Source organism: Gordionus sp. m RMFG-2023, chromosome 1 (assembly GCF_954871325.1).
Source record: "Gordionus sp. m RMFG-2023 chromosome 1, tfGorSpeb1-WG-v2, whole genome shotgun sequence".
In the NCBI taxonomy this organism is placed as follows: domain Eukaryota; kingdom Metazoa; phylum Nematomorpha; class Gordioida; order Chordodea; family Parachordodidae; genus Gordionus; species Gordionus sp. m RMFG-2023.
In genome coordinates this window covers 32,584,609-32,605,244 of record NC_088775.1, presented here as the reverse complement: position 1 = coordinate 32,605,244, position 20,636 = coordinate 32,584,609, and the positions used below count along the sequence as shown (strand labels likewise).

General features: G+C 26.8%; 1 protein-coding gene across 5 annotated transcripts in view; it reads right to left on the bottom strand.

Annotated features, from left to right (window-relative positions):
- LOC135931449 (uncharacterized) overlaps positions 1–19,240 on the bottom strand; it is an 82,658-nt gene extending 63,418 nt beyond the window's left edge. For 4 of the 5 annotated variants that reach the window (XM_065468570.1, XM_065468573.1, XM_065468569.1 and 1 more), the window contains exons 1-4: positions 19,078–19,240; positions 18,961–19,030; positions 18,593–18,919; positions 18,524–18,548 (exon numbers count right to left, since the gene is read on the bottom strand). In XM_065468570.1, coding sequence (XP_065324642.1) covers positions 18,524–18,548; positions 18,593–18,919; positions 18,961–19,030; positions 19,078–19,220 — 565 coding nt within the window. In that variant the 5' untranslated portion in view covers positions 19,221–19,240. The remainder of the gene's footprint in view (positions 1–18,523; positions 18,549–18,592; positions 18,920–18,960; positions 19,031–19,077) is intronic. The other variant, XM_065468571.1, reaches the window with a different exon arrangement.
- Between the last annotated feature and the right edge of the window lie 1,396 nt (positions 19,241–20,636).

The following is a 20,636-nucleotide window of genomic DNA, read 5'->3' as shown; positions in this document are numbered from 1 at the left end:
GTAATTGGAAACTTATGGTCTTTTATTTTATGATCTCTGAGCAATCAGATTTATTGATTTGTATATATGTTTCTATTTCACTGCTAAATAATAATCCTAAATTTATTGTTGATCCCTTTTGGCAGGAAAGAAATTTCACCGATTCTCTGAATGGATTTAATAATTTGTATTCATATTCATTCGTTATTAAAAAGTAATAAATATTGTTTTCCTATTTTATTTAGAACATTATAAGAATCTTGCTAACACTAAGGATACTTTCTAAAATAATATGCTGTGCCAACGGGTAGGACAATTTAACTTTAAAGCGTTTCTTATTAATTAGGTCTCTTGTTGCAATGCAATTTATATTAACAGCTTATATCAAAACATCAAGGTATGGATCGGAATCATCAATATCCAAAATATGGTCCATCTCATAATTGATTGCAGACATTTAAGAGCTCATCCCCAATTTCACATTCCAAATCAGCTACTCGATATCTGAGAGCTGAAATGATTTCTCTAATTTTTTTAATCAGAATATTAATTCTGACTTTTTTTGACATCAACTGTAACTAAATTATAAAGTCCATGCCCTAAGTATAAATGATGCTCATAATCCCCCAATCTGACGTAATCTGACGTATCTTTTGACAATAACCCCAGCATCAGTTACCATCTGTATTCTTTTGGTTTTTAATTTAATTCCTCTTCTATACTATAGAAATAATATGGTTTCACCAGTATGCTTTTGCGTCATCTTTCTAGTTGCCAGGGTAAAAAATTTTTAATCAAAATTTCCATTTAAATAACGAAGACTAAACGTGATATAATTTCGAAGCTTGAAATGATCTGTCCATAAATCAAAAGTGATGGAAAAGAATTTCCAGAATCAATCAGATTTTAAAATGCGCCTTTATAGATAAAAAACATTATCTACAATACCCCGACTAATGGTTGTCCTATCAGGGAATTCTGACGAGGAATCAAATATATTTTTTTAGACAATCTTAAGTTATGAAGACGCCTTGGGAAGATTCTAATTCTATCGAATAAATTATTTCTGATCATTGATGGTTTTAGTATACACGATATGATCATATGAAATAAATTGAAGACAAAACATAATAATAAATGATAATGATTTATTAAATCGATAATGACAATTTCCTTTCAAAACATTTCATATATGGTGACTTGATTTCGTGACTGATTTAGGAAATTCATATGGGAATTTAGGGATTATCTAAAATTATTGGTGATTATGGATTTAAACATGAAAATTGGAACCAAATAATTCTAACATTAAATGATGTCTTTCTACAAATATTCATTAAGGACACAAATAAGAAAAAATATATTTTTTTTTTAATGTTATTACTCTCTTTATTTTACCTTCTTCCAAATTATTATAGAAATTACATATTATTTTTAATAACCTTTTATCGATAATACTATATTTTTTCCTTTTTTATTACCTTAATTTATCCTCCATTTTTTTTTTATTTTTTACTTTACCAAACTGATAAGGATAACAGAGAATATCCACTTGGAGTGATGGGGGATCAGATTTTTTTATAGTTCATCTTTATAGTAAAATTATTTATGTATACCAACTAGTGATCTGCATCGGGCCTAATCTTTGAAGCCCGGTCCGAAATTTTTTTAAAAAATTTGCAGGCCCGGCCCGAATTTATTTAAATATAGAAATTCATTTTTATAATTACTCAAAATAAAAGATATATGTTATATGGCGTCTAGTTTCTATAAATAAAATAAAATATTTTTATTTTACATTAAAAATTCAACATAAAATTGATCAATTTCGATATATTAAAAAAATCAAGGCCCGACCCGATCCGGCCCGATTTTTTTAAAAAATATTAGGATCAACCCAGTCCGAATCCAATTTTTAAAAAAAAATAAGCCCGGGCCTACTTTTGCAGATCTCTAATACCAACTAAGATTAATAAAACTAGCTCGTTTAATTTTAGAATACTAACTAAAGTTGCATTCACTCACCAGATGTCCGTATAATATTAAAAGATGGACAGTCTTCATTAGCAGGTATAAATTGGTCAATTCTATTTGCCTATTTCTATAGAATCCCATAAAGTTTCCTGTGATCATGTTTATATATGACTTTTTTGCATCAGTTGGGTGATAAGTATAGTTGGGTAATTACTATATTTTTAAACCAATTTTTAGACGGCTAAAAAATAGGCTAAACCAAGTTTTTAGCCGAAAACTATCATTTTGGCCTCTTTTTCTTAAAAAAATAGCGGTTCAAATTGAAGAAACCAATACAAATTAAAAAGCCTTAAAGTTAACGAATTTTCTCGGACAGACACCTGAAGAAGGAGCTGAATTAACCGACATTTAGCCATTACCCAACTATAGTGATAGTCATAAAATATTGTCAGGAAATTTTAAGTTATAATTCTCTAACTCAAAACAAGAATCAAGAAATCTTTTCTACGATTAGAAACTAATAATCTTATCAATTATTAGAGGTTGCTAGGTAGGGTTGGCTAATAAAAATAATCACCTCTATTTTTTAAATCAGTGATTTAAATCAGTATTTCTAATAATTCTATTTGCTAAATTTGATCAAAATACTTACAAATACTTAGATTATTTTAGAATTAAATAATTTTTATATGAAAAATACTATAGGGTTGAAAATGTTTTATTTGGTAATACCTTAAAAACAAAGACCATTAAGTGTTATATTAAATAGGTTTAAAGTGCTTAAAAATATACAAGTATCTCAAAATTTAGGTAATAGACGAAAAATTTATTAATTAAGCAATATATTTCTCATAAAACTTTTTATTACAAAAAATAATTTTTTAAATTAAAAATAATAATAATAATATCCAATAATACCAATGGTAGTTTTAGAAATTCTTCTTTATTTAATAATCAAAATATTATCACAAATTCATCATCAATATTTGATAATTCCTTTTTATCTAATTATTCCTTTTCCATTCCAGCACTTTCGCAATCTGCCATAAGTGCTAATTCTACTGGAATAAACCTTTTAAACTCACCGCTAATTGAAAACCCAAAAAGAAAATATAATTGTTGGAATAAAGAGAAAATCGAAACAGTAAAAATTGTTATCCCAACCTGAAATGGAAAAAAATGAAGATATGATATTGCCAAACATATCGATATTTCAATAGATTCGGTAAACAAATTTTGGCATATTATATCGATGGCTACAAAAATCGAATTTAATATCTTCCACCATATTCACGTCAACTAAATCCTATTGGAAACTTCTTCGGGGTCATGAAAAACAAATATAGATTTATAAATCCAAGGCGAAACAATAGAGATCAAATTATAAATAATGTTACTTGGATATTAAATCGGTAAATACCGTATAATCTTACATACTATCATAATCATGTTTAATTTTTTGGAACGTAGTTATTGAGAACAACCAATCAATTAAAGGTAATATAAATTTATACCTATTAATATTTAAAAATATATTTATATCTTTTCTCAATTTATATAAAATGATGCCAATTTTGGAACACTCATATTCAAACTAAGAGGAGAAAACAATTTTAAAATATTATATTTTCTCACAAAACTAAATTTATTGTAGTTGTACTTGTAATTAAAAAAAATTGAAATTTATATTTTCTAAATTTTAATAAATTAATATTTTATAAATTGGTTTGGGATTCGTAAACTAAATTTTTTTATAATGGGTTGTGCCTCTTCAAATAAATATTTATATTTTGTTCTCCGGCGACTTTTTATAAAAAATAAGAATAGAATCGCAAATGGAAATGTAAAAGAATGGTATTTACATTTTTTTCTAATTTTAATTTTATTTTTCAAAAATTTCTTCTGATTTTTTTTTAAAATTAAAATAAGGTTTTATATATTTTGAAATAAATATTCATTTAAACTATTTTCCTTCTATTACATAAATGAGGTATTCGTATTTTTTAAGCACTTCAAACCTATTTAATATACCAATTAATGATCTTTATGTTTAAGGTATTACCAAATAAAACACCAGCAACCCTATTGTTCTTACTTGTTTTATTTTGTATTTCATTGTTTCAATTTTTAATTAATTGTTATCTTAATATAAGTGAGAAATTATTTAATATTCTAAAAAAAATAATTAGTTTGTTAAATTCAGGACTGTGAACCCTCCTTATAAAAAAGGATTTTGGTTCATAAAATATCTCTGAACCCAGTTCGGGTTTAGGGTTTGCAATCCAGAAAAATAGACTTATAAAATTTAGTAAAAATAACAGAAGTATCAGTATTTTTAAAATTTACTATACTATATTTAACATTTACCATATAAATAATTTTATCATTATAATTAGAATGCAATATAATTTAAAAAATAATATTAAAATCTAGTTGTTAAAATTAAAAGAACGATTTTTTATGCCTAACTTTGACAGTGCATTGCAACTTTTCATGTACTCGACATTGGTTTTTGAATTTAATTGTTGAAAAGAAAACTCGTTTTCCTAAACAATTCCTAAATTTGGAATAAAGTCCATATGATAAAAATACTCTCGACTGAAGCTGTTGATTGTTTTAATATGAATTAAATGGTCCTGCTTACCATCATATATTTTTTTATTATTACATCGGAAAACATAATTTTATTAAACGGGTCAGATGTAGATTGGAATTTCATGATTGATATATAAGAGATTAGTTGAAGATATAAAATTAGCCATCTTCCATTGCTATTTCGATTTCATTGTTCGTTAAATTTGAAGGATAGAAATGTGTCGGGTAAAAGTATTATAATTTCGGCATGGTGGATTATAATAAAAACAACCATATAATAATAATTAAATCAACTAATCTAATTTAGATATAATTAATCCTTTTTTTAATTTTATCAAATAACCAAACATATTAAAAATGATTAGAATGCTTATTTGATTTGTGTAATGTTATAAATAATTGATTTATCCTTAGAAAAGGGATTAATTAAACCTTATTTATCATAATATAATTTAAAAACTAGCTTCTATAAGAAAAAGGGAGGAGAGTGAGTATACTAAACAAGCTACAAAACTAATAATCAATCAAGATTATTTTAAATTAAGGGTATTAATTACCGAATATTTTTTTGGCTAATGCTTGGGAAATAACGTAGTTAAATTAAAAATAATAAAAGCACAATTATTTTATTAGTCAAAATAATTAAATGATATTCATAATAATATTCGTTTTAGAAAATGAATGATTTTCCTTCCGACTCACTGATATCGGCTAAATTTTTTTCATTTTGTATAAACCAAATTTTTGATTGACAGTCGGCTTTTCATTTGACAAAATATCAAATAAGCCTATCATACCAGTTTTATGTAATTTTTAAGATATATATATATCAGAGACCTGCAGAGGTACCATTTGCAGGGCCTGACTCGAATATTTTTTTCAAAAATTTTTTACGGCCCAACCCGGATTTTTTTTTTAAAAAATTTCAGCCGCGGCCTGGGATGTTATTTAAAATTTAATAAGTAATGATCATTTTATAAAAAGTGTCTTGTATTTAAGATACTATCAATTAGCAATCTTGTACCTCTTCAAATTTTTTTAATAAGACACTAGAATGTGTATCTAAGATTCCTTTTTTACAAAAATTCTGTATCATTATGTAGTTGAGCACAGAGGATTTTGAGTTTACTTTATTATTGATTTTGGAAGATATATTGAGGAATATTCCCTCAAATATGGTTAATTTCAGATACTGCTAAAAATATCTTAATATCGCTCATTTTAATAAAATCAGGATGAAACGGACAAGATTAGATTTTTTTTTCTCTAACTTGGAATACAAGATTCATATTTAAATACAATTTTCTAATATAATTTTTAAAAAAATGAAGTTAAAATATTTGTATTAAATCGTAATAAATGCAAGATATTTTTAATTTTCAGTTTAAAATACAAATATACTAAATACCCTCTTATTCAAATAAATATTATCAAATATAAAAACAAGTATATTGAATATAAGTATTCATGTTACTGCTTAACCATTCCCCTATCCAACCTGCCACTATTTTCATGTCATAATGGTAACCAATACTTCTAATCCTAGAGTTTTCCTACGATAGAAATCTCCTATCTCAAACTGCAGAATATTGTATCTATAATAAAATATTTTCTGCCTGGCCATAATTTCCGAAAAAAATCTTAGAAAATTAATTAGCGAAAACAGGTCAGATATAACAAATACCTGTAATGCGTTAAATCTTCGACAAATAAAAAAAATATATATTTCGTGTCATTATAAAAAACAGCTAACTCAATGAGCTTTTGTCTTACATATAAAATCCTAATAATCTAGAATAATTTTAAAATTTCTATTTCCTAATTTAATTAATTTTAGCAAGGTTTCACTCCATAAAGATTTGTATTATAAAGTTCTTAATAGGAAATTTAATAAATTTAATATAATTAACAATTTAATCATAGCTTTTTTGTTTTTCATACTATATATATATCCATCATAATTAGTAAACATTTGATAAAAAAATGTAGAAAAAAATCTGAAACTGTTTCTGTTAGTAAAAGAACAATATCAATTTTGAATTAAATATGATGTTCAAGAAACTGAAGGAACAGGTGGAAAATGGTAATACCAGTGTATGGAAAAAGGTATCCAATGAATTAAAAATTCCGTTGCATCGGATATTTGAATAAAATAATGGAATTGGAAAGTAATTTAATGAAATCAAGAATGATGAACCAAAAGTGGTTAAAAAATTGAATGTAAATATTGATGAACATCCAGAATATTTGGATAGATAGGTGGTTATCCTAAAAGAGTTAAAGGAATTGAAAGATGTAAACAAAACCAGGATATACGTTAATTGATTAATAAAAATAATAATGTATGTAAATGTCAAATATGTGGCAAGAATAGTCTTAATGAAAAAAATGGTTTTTCAAGGGTTAAAAAATTGAATACAAATTTTAATTTTAAAAGAAATACCTTAGATAACATTATATGTAACCGTGCTTTGGTTTTCCTTTAAGAAAGGAGGTATTCAAAAAGTAAATTTTGAAATTACGAGTTAAATAAGTTAATAATGCTATACATATTTTAGTTAAAAAATATGGTATAATTTGTGAGGAGACGTTAGGACGTCTTAATGATTATCAAGTAGCTGTTAAACTTAAAGAGGGGTTTTCACCCATTTTTTTTAGCATGCTGGAGTCCTTTTTGAGTTGAAAAAGGAAATAGAAGACGAATTAGACAAATGGGTATGGAGTTATTATTCCGATTGAATATAGTGAATGGGCCACCATTGGTTCCAAATAAAACATGTAATGGAATGTTGAGGATATGTGCCGATTTTCGAGTTACTTTTAATCAAGGGATTGTGGAAGTAAAATATCCAATACCTAGGGAAATTTTGGCCAATTATTTTTCAAAGGTTGATTTCTCTTCTGCGTATTTAAAGTTACCTTTAAAGGAGAAAATTCATAAGTTGTTTATGATAATGACTCCTAAAGGATTATTTACCTTTTGTAGGTTACATTTTGGATTAAGTGTATCAGCGCCTATTTTTTATACAATGGCATCAGTTTTCCAGAGCATAGAAGAAGTTTTTATTATATAGATGATGTGTTGATTACTGGTGTGACACCGGAGCAGCATAATTAACGTTTAGTAGAAGTTTTCAGAAGAATTCGTGACAAAGGTCTGAGGGCCAGCAGAGAAAAAAATGTTCTTGTATAACAGAAGTTATCTATTTTGGATATCAAATATGGGGTGGAGGTGAAACCTCTAGATAAAATTTGAAAAATATATCTAATATGAAACCGTCAACAAATAAAGCGGAGGTTCAGTCGTTTTATAGTAAATTATTATAATAGATTTTTGGATGATTTTGCAAGGATTGCAATATCTATATATAAATTATTACAAAAGGGAATTCATTTTAAATAAGTCAGTGAACAACAAATCACATTTAAAATGTTAAAGCAGAAAATTAGGGAAGAGCCGTTGGAGATGCATTATTACATGTAATTGATGATTTGGAAAGACCAATTATATTTTTTTAGAGGTTTCTGAGAAGTGGAAACAAGATATTCAGATTGAATAAGAAGCCTTCGAGGTCATTTTTGGTTTAACCAAATTCCGTGAATATTTAATAGGTAAAAGATTTATAGTATATACCGATCATAAACCATTAATTCATTTGTTCAAAAGGGATACTCGAAAATTGATGTTGTCTCCACGATTACAACCTTGGTTGTTTAGTGGGAAGTTTTATTGAGATATCGCCGAGGTGAAGAAAATTAATTGCCTGATATTTTATCCAGGTTGGGATCGGGCGACGAAGATCTCGATATAACAAAGAATAATCATGGATAATGAGAAAGCATTGGTTTGTTCTCTTTCGCATATATTAAAAGGAGGTCATATATATTGGTAGGATCTTAAACACTTTAAAGGATAAGGAATTGAGTCTAAATTATTATTGACGGGCAAAAAACAATGAAGAAATAATTGTAAAATTTCTATTAAAAAAAATGAAAAAGTTTAATGCGGAGACATAGGGCCATAATTCTTTTTAAATTATGTAGTAAAATTGTAAATTTATTACATGCCGCGGACATCAGGGTCGGGATAAAATAAAATCTTGGGCCCTTGAATATGTATGGTGGCATGGGATGGGTAATGATATTGAAAAAATTACAATTAAATGTATTCCCTGTATTTCGTATGCCGCTATACTCCGTAAAGAGGTAGGCAGTAGTTGGATCAAATTAAAAAGACCATGGGAACGTATTCAAGTCGATTTCTTTGATTTGAATAAAAAAATCATATTTTTTAATAGTTGTTCTAGTGGATAGAATATGAAAAGGTAAATGGTTATACAACAAAAATTGTTATTAAAAAATTAAGGAAACTATGGGTCAGGTATGGTTTACCTCTATTGTTTCCGATGGAGGGCTAGCCTCTATGATTTTCCCAGACCAAACACATTTTTGCCCCACCATATCATAACAGCTCAAAGGACAAGCTGAGAGGATGGTGGCGATTGTTAAAAATTGGCTCAGAAAGGCTGGAAAAGCAAAGGGGGAAGTTTATATGTCTCAATTGTATATATCTTAATTCTGGCAACCGGGAAGGTATCATTCCTTCGGAGTTGCTTCTTGATCGAAGAACCAAGGTTCCGTTGGATTTAAGATTAAAAATAATAATTATTATATAATCTCGTTAGATCAAAGGGTCAAATTTATTATGGGCCAAATGGTTTGGACACGTTTATTTGATAACAAAGAGGTTAAGTGGGTTAATGGCGGGTAGCTCATAGAGGTTCGAGATTAAATGAAATATTGCTAATAAATAGGGTTACCGTTATTAGGTAAACGATCATGTGCGATTAGAAGAGAAATGTAAAGGATATATGTTAAATGTGCTAATATTTTTGTTTTTCCTATAACATGATAGTTTACGATTGCCTGATATTGTAGTTTAAATTAATGTGAGTAACACCGATGTACTGTGTAGTACAAAAAAATGAGGAAATTAATTTATTTATGGTATAATACTGTAGTGTAACGGGTATATAGACGTTGTAAATTATTACATAGCGTGTGGCTGAACTGGTAGATTCAAAATTAATTTAATTGTATTATGTTCAAGTAGGAACATTGCATTATATCAGTAGTATGGAATTTTGTGGAATGGAGGGTAATTAATAAAATTGTTAATTTCGATAGTTAATAGTTTGAATTCTTGTGAAAATGTAAAAGGGTAATAAAAATTGATTGAAAATAGGGATGGCAGGTTCACTGAATGCCGTCAGAAAAAAAAAATTTTTTCCTTCCCCGTTTTTATTTACACACCGCACATTATTTTTAATTGTAAATTAAGCAAAAAATAAAAGAAATCCCGGTTATAAATGTTCAATAATTACTTCGGAATATTTTTGTGCACATGTCAATAGCATTTGAAAAGGGAATAAATAAATCTATAATAATATATATAATCCTCTTAAAAAGTCAATATTTAGCCAATAGTATCCTTTTAAAAAAATATTCGTCCAATGATAATCATCATAGTAATTTTAAACCAATAATAATTCGATCATGTGATTTACAGATTATATATTTAATGGCGATGATTTTATATACCCAGCCCAAGATGCCTTATCAAAAGATGTTAAGATATGGTAATTTATGTTACAGATGATTTTCTATTGATAAATATTTACATTGGATCGATATGAAATTAATGATTTTGCTTTAAGAGCTATATTGAAAAATTTTACAAAATGTAAATCAGAAAATGATATAATAATGATTTTGTCATTCATAAATTTTGCCAATTTTTCTTCCTACTGCAAAAAATGAGAAGTTAGCTGCAGGTGAAATATTATTTTTCAAAAGTATAATTACAAATTTTATTTAGACAAATGAAAAGAAATTTCAAACTAAGAAATATAACCTAAATATTCCCACAATCTAATAAATATTTGCATTTAATACAATTATATATCTTTGTTACAATCTTTAAATTTCTGGACAAAAAAGCAATTTTTATGAATTATTTTATCATGAATTTCTTTATATAAATAAATATTTGCTTTTTAGGGAATTAGAATGTCGTCCTTAATTTGATGATAAATGCATCAGAAATTTCCCTCATATTTGATGATTAAATCAGAAATAAGCCTATATGACGTGTGAGTCAAAAATATCTTTTATCCCCAGAATTTTCATTTATTTTATAAAAAATGTTAATGAATTAGTTTTATAATTTCTGTAATTTTTTTTATTTATGAACTCAATAAAATATTATTAAATCTTGCTAGGTGAGGGATTTTTAACACTTCTATAAATTATCATAGCAAATATATATATAAAAAGGTCAGGCAACCTAAAAATTGAAATTGAGCAAAAAAACTTGTTGGCATTCCTGTACCTGTATCAAAATATATTTTCTTATAATAAAGATAATCTTGAAGAATGGGTCCATATCATGAGAAGATGCAAACTTATTCTAAACTCTGTGGAAAACAATTTACCAAGGAGTGCTTTGTGGCTTACATTGTTAATAAAAAAACCCTTAAGGTAGGATCCATTCCCACAATTTAATAAATATTTGCATTTTATATGATTACTAGCTGATATCCCACAAGAATGACAAGGAATTAGTAGTTTCTCCTTAATTTGATATGATGGATACATCAGAAATAAGCCTATTGAGGTGTGAATCAGAAATTTACCTTATTTTGGAAGAGTTATTTCTAAAATTTTCATTATTCTTATAGAATATGTTAATGAAGTATATATATACTTATTGTATTCAATATGAACAAATATTTGAAACATGTTGGAATATATTTTTTTTAATTATATTAATTTCTTTATTTTTAATTTTTATTATTTATGCACTCAATAAAAAATTTAATCTTGCTAGATGAGGGTTTTGCATATTGTTATCATGGAAACAGATATTGGATTTGAACTTAGTCTTTTAAAATTGGCTTCACGAAATTGAAAGCCCAATTATTTTAGGAAGAGCAACACAGATTGTTTTATCATCAAGGTACCAATTATTTATATCCAAATCAAATTTAGATTTAAGATAATGTATGAGATAATGAATACCAAGGTGAAATAAACGAGAACGTGTGCCTCCTGCTGGATCCATTCGTCAGAATCTATGACATGTGGGTTTTAATATATTTCTCTAGGAATTTTGAATAGTCAGGAGATTTGGGATAAAAACAATTTATGAAATATTCAGCATTTTTAAAGTCTACTTTGATAATAGTGTTAAAAGGAGGATTTTGGATATAATACAAATGGCATGTGAAGCTATTTTGCTTTCTCCCTTAACACCAAATCCTAATTGATATGTATACTTAATAAGTTAAAACCTTGGGTTCTGGCCTGTGGCAATTATTTTTGCTAATAATCTTCTAAATAGCCCATTGCAATGGGATAGATACCACCACAGTGTTTGTGAGATAATCAGGTTTGCCCCCATAATTAATTTGAATCTATGATGGCAGGTCTATTTTTAAGAGTATTTAGGAAGGTTTTAAAAGCATTTAAATAATTCTTTGAGATGAGTCTAGATTTTATACGAAGTGAGAAGGCAAAAACCATTGTGCCTGAGTGTGAAAAATTTGTTAAAAGAATTGATAAATTCATAACTCACAAATCATATTTTTTTTATTCCATATTTTCCATAATATATTTGGCCTTTTCTCTAAAAATTTATAGAAATCTTGGAAGAATGAATACGGATAATCTATTCCTCTCATTTGACTATTCTAATTCATCCATCGTCAAATAAAGGTAAAATTTATCCATCATTGAATAAGGAGAAAATTCTGATTCCCCGTCATTCTTGACGGCTATCAGCTAGTATATTATAATTGTTTTTGATTTTTTTTTATTAAAAAAAATTTTCTTTGTATATTTCTGATTTATATATTTTTTTTTCAAGAAAGTTTTATAATTTAATTTTTTTTAAATTCCTGATATATATAAAAAAAAGCATTTAAAATTTTTTTGTAATGAATACGAATTCAAAACTTATCGACTTTGAGAGCCACTGCCTATAAGTAAGGTTTGGCTTACAGGAGAACCATAGACCAAAAATATGGCCCAATGTTTCAAGGAAAAGACGATGCTCCAATTGTTATCAGAGGATCACTTGATTTCTGTGCGGGTTGCCATCCAGGAAAGGGAAACTATCTCTGGAAGCAAATATGGCAACCACATTGAGATCCAAAAATCGATAACAAAGCGGTTAGCGAGGAAATCTATAATGGATAGCTTAAGATCAACCCTGTCTCGAAATGATCCGGCAGCCTCTACATCTCAAGCAATCAAAGGGGGAAACAGACTGAGTATAGCAAATATCACAACACAATCAACAGGAACTAATGCTTCCGGTGCCGCTTACGACGGCACAAAACAAACGAGTTACGTCTGAAACAATATCGGCAGATGATTTTTGGGAGAATTGTATATTTTTATACTAAATATAATATCAATGATTTTAAAGAATTTATTATTGCAATAAAGGAATCGTTTGATATTAAATGTATTTTATTTTTAATTTCATGTAATAATTTTATATTGTTTATAGTCCATGCCTGAATTGTTAAATTATTTAATATACATGTTAGTATATATTATGTATAATATATTTTTTTCTGATAATGTTTCTGGCCCATAAGTCCCAGTTTTATGTAATACAACTGTATATTGTTGATTGGCCGAGATTAAATAATAATAAATAATATGATTATTATGATATTTAAATATATAATTTTTGCTATGATGTAAATTTTTTGATCATTATATAAAATACTTTAAATTATTTTTTTTATTTACGGGAAAAATTGATAAACAAAAGGTTTAATAGATTTGAATGTGTCCTCCAAATTTATAAAGATAAATTGAAAATATAAGTGAGCAAAGTAGTAAGATATCAAAGACAGGAGTAAAATATTTATGACTTATCAATTATATATTTCAATAATTTCCAGTCCAGATCTCCTGAAGCAATAACTTTTTACTTACAAGAAATATTCTAAGGTAAAAAAAAATTATGATGTATGATATTTTTCAATCTAAATCTGCAACATCTCTAATTGAAATATTAGTATTTGGTTTAAATCGCGATTTAAATCAAAAAAATCGTTTTTTTTCAAAAAAATAAATTTTGCCAACCCGATTGCTAGGTATGCTCTGTAGCAAATAGAAACTTAAAAAGATTAATAGTTTTCTTTCTAAAAATCTTTATTAATGAATAACAGAAGCCTGCAGGCCCAATTCATCAAATGTGTGACAAGGTGAAAAAACGCAAATGGTTAGAGGGGGGGGGGCAGATCTAACCTTAATTATTAAAGTATTACATCCTGTGTAAATTTATATATTGAGCTTTGATGATTTTACACTTATTAGGTTACCAACCCAATTAATTATAAATATAAAAATTTTGTAGATATAAGAACTAAATAAATATTTTATGTGAATTAACAAGTGTAGAAAATACATCAAAATTACCATAAATACTATAAAATTATTTAAATATGCAGGGCTGATTTTATTTAAATAATATTTATATTAGTATAAACCAAGGATACACCGATATCGATACTCGGTTAATAATTTACCTTGATAATTTTTTTAAAAAGTGAACATTATGTTGTGAATTTATAAAAAAAATTATAAGCCAGTAAAAAAAATAAGGTGTTGCTAAACTTTATTTCCTATTCCTTCTTACATATAGTTAAATTTTATGAATTTCATAAATTAATTAATGATAAATAAATAAAAAATGATAATATTTATCGGAGTTGTTAAAGTATCTAGATACTGCATTTAGATATAGATAGATTTTTTTAAAGTATCTGTATCTAGATATAATTTTTGAGGTATCTGTATCTGTTTTTAGGATATATTTTGATATATGTTTATTTAATGCTTTTTTATAATATTGCAAAATTTATTTTATTTCATTTGAGCATATAACTAATATTTTAAGACTACTATAATAAAAAGTTATATGTCATAATTTTTAAAGGGATCATTAACCGGGATCATCACAAGATTTAAGGGGATCTCTTTAAGAATTCAATTTTTTAAAGGATAAAGAACTATACGGCATTATCACGTTTGAACAATTATATAAAAAAATCTTATTTTAAAAAGCGTTTTACGAGCGTTTCGCTTTATTTTTTTAAATAATTTGATTTATATTTTCAATGTTGTTTTTATGGCTTTATGAAACAAGATATGTCTAAAATAGGGCATCAATCGATAGCTAATTAAAAGATCTATTAAACTGGAGGTCAATCTTTCCCCCATAATGGGCGGGTCAAATATTTTTATCAACACAAAATATCGATATGGGTATCAAATAAAAGCTAATTTTAATATCATTTGACTGAAAGTCTTCATTCTTGGTCTTGATGGGTATAATATGTTGTGGGTGGGGGGGGGGGGGAGGGTTTGATATGGGTATCAAATAAAAGCTAATTTTAATATCGTTTGGCTGAAAGTCTTCACTCTTTGTCTTGATGGGTATGACTTGGTCTGAGGAAATAGAGGTGGGGGAGGGGGGGGGGGGGGGGGTGTAGAATATTAGACATATCTTATTTCATAAGGCCAAAAAAAACAACATTGAAAATTAATAAATAACAATAAAATTAAAAAATGAAACGAAACGAAAGAAACGAAACGAAACGCGCGTAAAACGCTTTTTAAAATAAGATTCCTCACGATTAAAACGATACCGTATTATCATTCCTTAACTTAAAACCCTAATTTATTAGTTACCCCTTTAAACCCCGTGAAGATCCCGGATAGTTCTAATCCCTTTAAAACTTACGACATATATATAAAATATAAAAACATAAAAAATATATATATAAATATTCATTAAATATTATGTCCAAGTTTATCAATAAACCAGACTAATTTTGATATTACACATCTCAAAAAATCTATCATTTTTTTTTCAATAGAATTGGTTAATTTTATTTTATTATACTAATTTTAAAAATTTATTTTAGATAAAATTAATAGTGATGAAAAGGAAGAAGTAATAATCAATGAAGCCTCAACAAGATCAGACATTGTTTTTCCATGACCAATTTATAGAGCATATTTTAAAATAATATCTCAAAATAAAGAAAACAAATCTCTGATAGTAAAATGATTGCTATATCTACCAAAAAATAGGAAAATGTTAGCATTACCTCAACTTGTAACACATTTAAGTGTATAGATACTAAATAAATGTTTACAGTTGTAATTTTAAATTTTAAGAGAAAACAACAAACACTGTTAATAAAAATAAAAAAAAGGGAAAGGAGAATAAATCTATTAAAGATAATATTGAACTAGGTTCATTGTCCACTGATATTTTTGCCAAGAGACCACAGACTTTAACCCAAATTACTTTAGATGATTTAATAGCTGCTTTAATTATAGCGGGCATTCAGCCATTTTCAATTATTGAAAATCCTTCATTTATAAAAATGATCTAAACATTTGCTCTACAACAAAATACAATTTGAAGACAGGCAGGGTTGGTAGATTTTCCTGATATAAAATTGTTATTCATAAATGAAAATACAACAATCCCTTCAAGTGCCCCGGTAGAAGACTTTTTAGTTTAGCTTAAAATGTCTTTAGATAAACGAGGATGCCTTAATGGCCAAAATGTTGAAAATATTTTATTACTGAAATCTAATAAATTTTATAATCATTTAATAATATATTATTATCTTTTAAAAAAAAATTTCAGGCTTGGCCTGTATTTTTTAAAAATATATTATATTGATTTTTTATATTTATAGATACTAATGGCAATTTCAAATATTTGGTTTTAAAATCCCGGCCCAATATTTTTTTTAAAAAAATTGTTTTCAGGCCTAGCCTGGCCCCTGTATATTTTTTTTTTAATTACAGGCGTGGCCCGGGTATATTTTATAAAATTGGCTTAGTGGTGTATGATGTATGCTTGGAAACTGAAAGTCCCAGGTTCAATCCTGGTAAGGAACTGTAAAAATTTTCAGGTTTTTCTTCGATGAATGATGTGTAAAGGCATACAATATCTGAGCTGAGAAATACCAACACAATCACCGACAGGTTTGGGCAGCCGGGTGCTAGGATACTTGTCCAATAAACCAAAATGAAAGATGGGCAGCTGAACTTGTGGGTCATTCAAAAATAATGGTGACATCGGGGGCCGTTCAAGCACAATTTCTACCAATCTACAATGGACTTGATAACGATACTCCAGTGGGAGATTCATCGAGATTGATACTCCATAGGAGATCAAGCTTACAATGGAAACGATAAGAATCTGGAGGGATATCTTTCAATATCGATATTTCAGTGTGAGGAATACTCCAGTGGGATATCTGTCGATATTGATATGGTGCGAGGAATACTCAGGTGGGATATCTGTCTATATTGATACTTCGGTGTGATACCAAGATACAACGGCATTAATATCGATATTCCAGTGGGAGATATACTCCAGTGAGATATCAGAAATATAAATAAATAGCATGAATAATAAAGTGGAGAGAGATATTGAAGGAGCTTACCACCAGAAAAAAGGTGAAAGCTAAATAATAAAAAAACTGCCCAGCCCATGTAGGCTGGGCTTACAAATCTCTGATTATTATATTAAAATCTAAAAATCATTATTTTAGTTATATTTTGATAAATGTGATATCAAGTCAATAAATATTTAGCTCATTTCATTAATTTTCACAATAGAATACTAATTTAGGGTTATGCAAACCTTATAGAGATTATATAATAAAAATTGTTTTATATGATGTATCTAGATCCATTTAAATAGTATCTTTTAACTCTGATAATTATTAATTTTATTCTTGCTTATGTTTTTTATTGGATTGGGTATCAGAGGTATCATAAATAATGGATCTGATTGATGCTGATAACTACTTTTTTTTGATCGAATTGGGCAAATATTTTAAAAAAAAACCAATTCGATATTATAATTATTTTTTGGGGATTTCATATATATGTTAGCAGCAATATGTATATTTTCAACTTTAAATCATCTTTTGAGTGTGTTTTCATAAATTTATTAATCTGATTTTAACTGAAATGTATTCTATAGTGTGATACATACTCTATGAATTTCAAAAAATTTCAAAGTGTCTCTTGTCTTACCCACAAGGTTACTCTTGGGGATTTTTTTGCCTTTTTTAGATAATTGTACAAATTTTGAGTTGATCATAAAAATAATATAAACCAGTGTCAGGCTAGATTTTTTATAAAAACTTAATCCAGGCCAATCTTTTCAAAATGAATTTAAATTTATCAATTTATAAGTTATAAAATTTTGGAAATGGACAATTTAATATTAATTTACTGGTCAATCCTTTAAATCAAATAAGATATTTAAAGATCCTGATCAAGCCAAAATGATGTTTCAAAAAAATCATGCTTGAAAATTAAAATTATCAAGAGGAATAGATAAGAAAATGGAAAACAATAAGCAAAAAAATTTTAAAAGCAAAATAAAATTTATAAGCTAAAAAAGCCAAGAGTACCTAAAAATTTTATTTTTTATTGTTTTTTGAGTTCTAATAGGAGTTACCATCTATAAATTTTATTATATTTGAGGAAAAATTAATTTAAATTGTTTGAAATGTTTTAGGCTTATATAACAGAGGCCAGCGGGCCCAGCCCCGCCTAGCATTTTAATTTATTTAATATACCTAGGCCAGGCCTATATAAAAAAAACTTTAATATCATGTCCAGGCCAAATATTTCAAATTGCCATTATTATCTATAAAAATTAAAAATAAATATAATATATTTTTTTTAAATGTAGGCCAGGCAAAAAAAAATTATTTTTAAATCTGGGCTGGGCCAAAAAAAATTTTAATCTAGGCTGGGCTACATCATGCAAAAGATACCTCTGCATGTCTCTGATATATATATGAAGCAAATATGTATATATAAAGTTTGCAATTCAAAATATTAATACCTGTAGAATCTTCACCAGATTGATTCTAAATAATATTCAATATTTTAATTCATAAATGCAAATAATTACTTGGTGTCCCACATCATAATTTACACTACTTTCCCAAGTTCCTATGCTACTAGATTCTAAACTACTACTCTCACTAATTTGACTAGTATTTGAATTGTTCATAGTATTAATATGAGATGATGATAAAAATAATTTTGGGTAATTCATTCCATATAATTTTGTGTAATTAATATTTTGGGTCAGTTTTAAATGACTGGTTGAATGTAAGGATATAATTGGAGATGGTGTCACTAAACTAATTCCATAATCTTCATCCATTGCTATATTTAAATCTTCATGAAGAGAGTTGCTAATTTTGGATATTTTTAATTTCTTTAATAATTCATCCTAAATGTAAATTACAGAATTTCTTGAAATAATATAAATACCTGTATTTTTTTATGAGAATAAATATCTTTGGTATTTGGAGGATGTTTTGGTATAAAATCTGCTGAGAGGCTGTAAAATAGGATTTATAAAATTAATCATTTTTTAATTTAAATAACCTTAGATTTTTGGTATTTTCTAAATCATTATTTAAATCAAATGAAGGTATTTGATTAAACTCTGAAATTGATATTGACTTAAGATCAGTTAAATTATCTTTGAAATTATTAATTGTTTTATTTCTTTGCTTAAAAAATTTCATTTTTAGCCTATCTTTATCGAACAAAATTCATTCGCAATATTAAGAAAAGTCATATGATTTAAAATAAAAAATTGAAGGTAACAACCAAATTTTGGAATGTTCTTGTTCGGTTATTTATTTATTATATAAGTCTATATGTATAATATTAATAAGTAATAATTTGAAATCCAAGATTAAATAAAATATTCATTTATTTTTAAACTCTACTAAACAGTTGATAAAAATTATATTTATAAATAGCAAAATATAGGGGTCAATAAGTATTTAACTGGATTTCTAAGAATGAGCTATAATTGTATAAATATTTATGCATCTTTATTAAAGAGAGAGAGCAATTCTCGGTTCAGTTGTAAAATTTTTGATTTAAGAGCCTAATAATTACAATGACATATATATATATGATATGTCATTGAATAACTATACTAATTTTAAAGTTTGGGAGAAAAATGTTAAACTATTATGGTGAAGATGTAATTAGTTCAATATTTCCTTCGATTCAGCTGATTTCACATTTTGTAGGATTCAAATGAGGAGGCACAAGTAAGTCGTGAAATTTCTAAATAAATATTTTTCGTCACTCTGAGTCCTAAGAAACTATTGTTGTCAAGTGGCCGTTTTGGGTCGATTTTTAAAAACGTTCAAACATGTGTGCTTAGTATTTTTACTTGTGGTACATTACTTAAAAAATTAAGACTGTATTAACCAGACTGGGTAATAAACCGGCTAACAAATTTTTATAAATAAAAATTATGAAAAATTATAAAATTTTGGAAATAAAAAATTGTATCCCTTTTATAATAAATAAAGGCGCAATAAAAAAATCAGGCCGGAGGGGGAACGCCCCCCCCCCTAAAAAAATTTTGGCCCACAACCTGGCCCCCAGAATAAATCTTTGGCCCCCAAAAGTATCCCCCAAAAATTTTTCTGCCCCCCTCCCCCAAATTTGAAATTTTTTTTTAGAATTGATTATTTTTATATTTTTAATATAAACATGTTTATTTGGAATTATTTTTATATTTTTAATATAAACATGTCTATTTAGAATTAATTATTTTTATATTTTTAAAATAAATTTTGAATATTTATTCTACAAACATGTCTAGTTTGTAAATTTTTTTCTATCCTGTTTTATTTTTATTTTTACCCAATATTAAATTATCATTCATTCATTTTTTTTCATTTGTTTTTGTTGTGTATAACATTCTCTATAGGTATCACATTTATATTATAATATATAACCAGTTATTTTATTTTACAGCGTTTATTTTAAAATTATGAAGAAACAAACAGTTATTAACTCTTATTTTAAGTTAAAGTTAAACAAATGTCAAGCAACATCACCTCTACAAACTAATAGTAATACTACATCAGAAATTTTAGAAACTGATTCTTATCATAGTTAGTATAAATTTATAT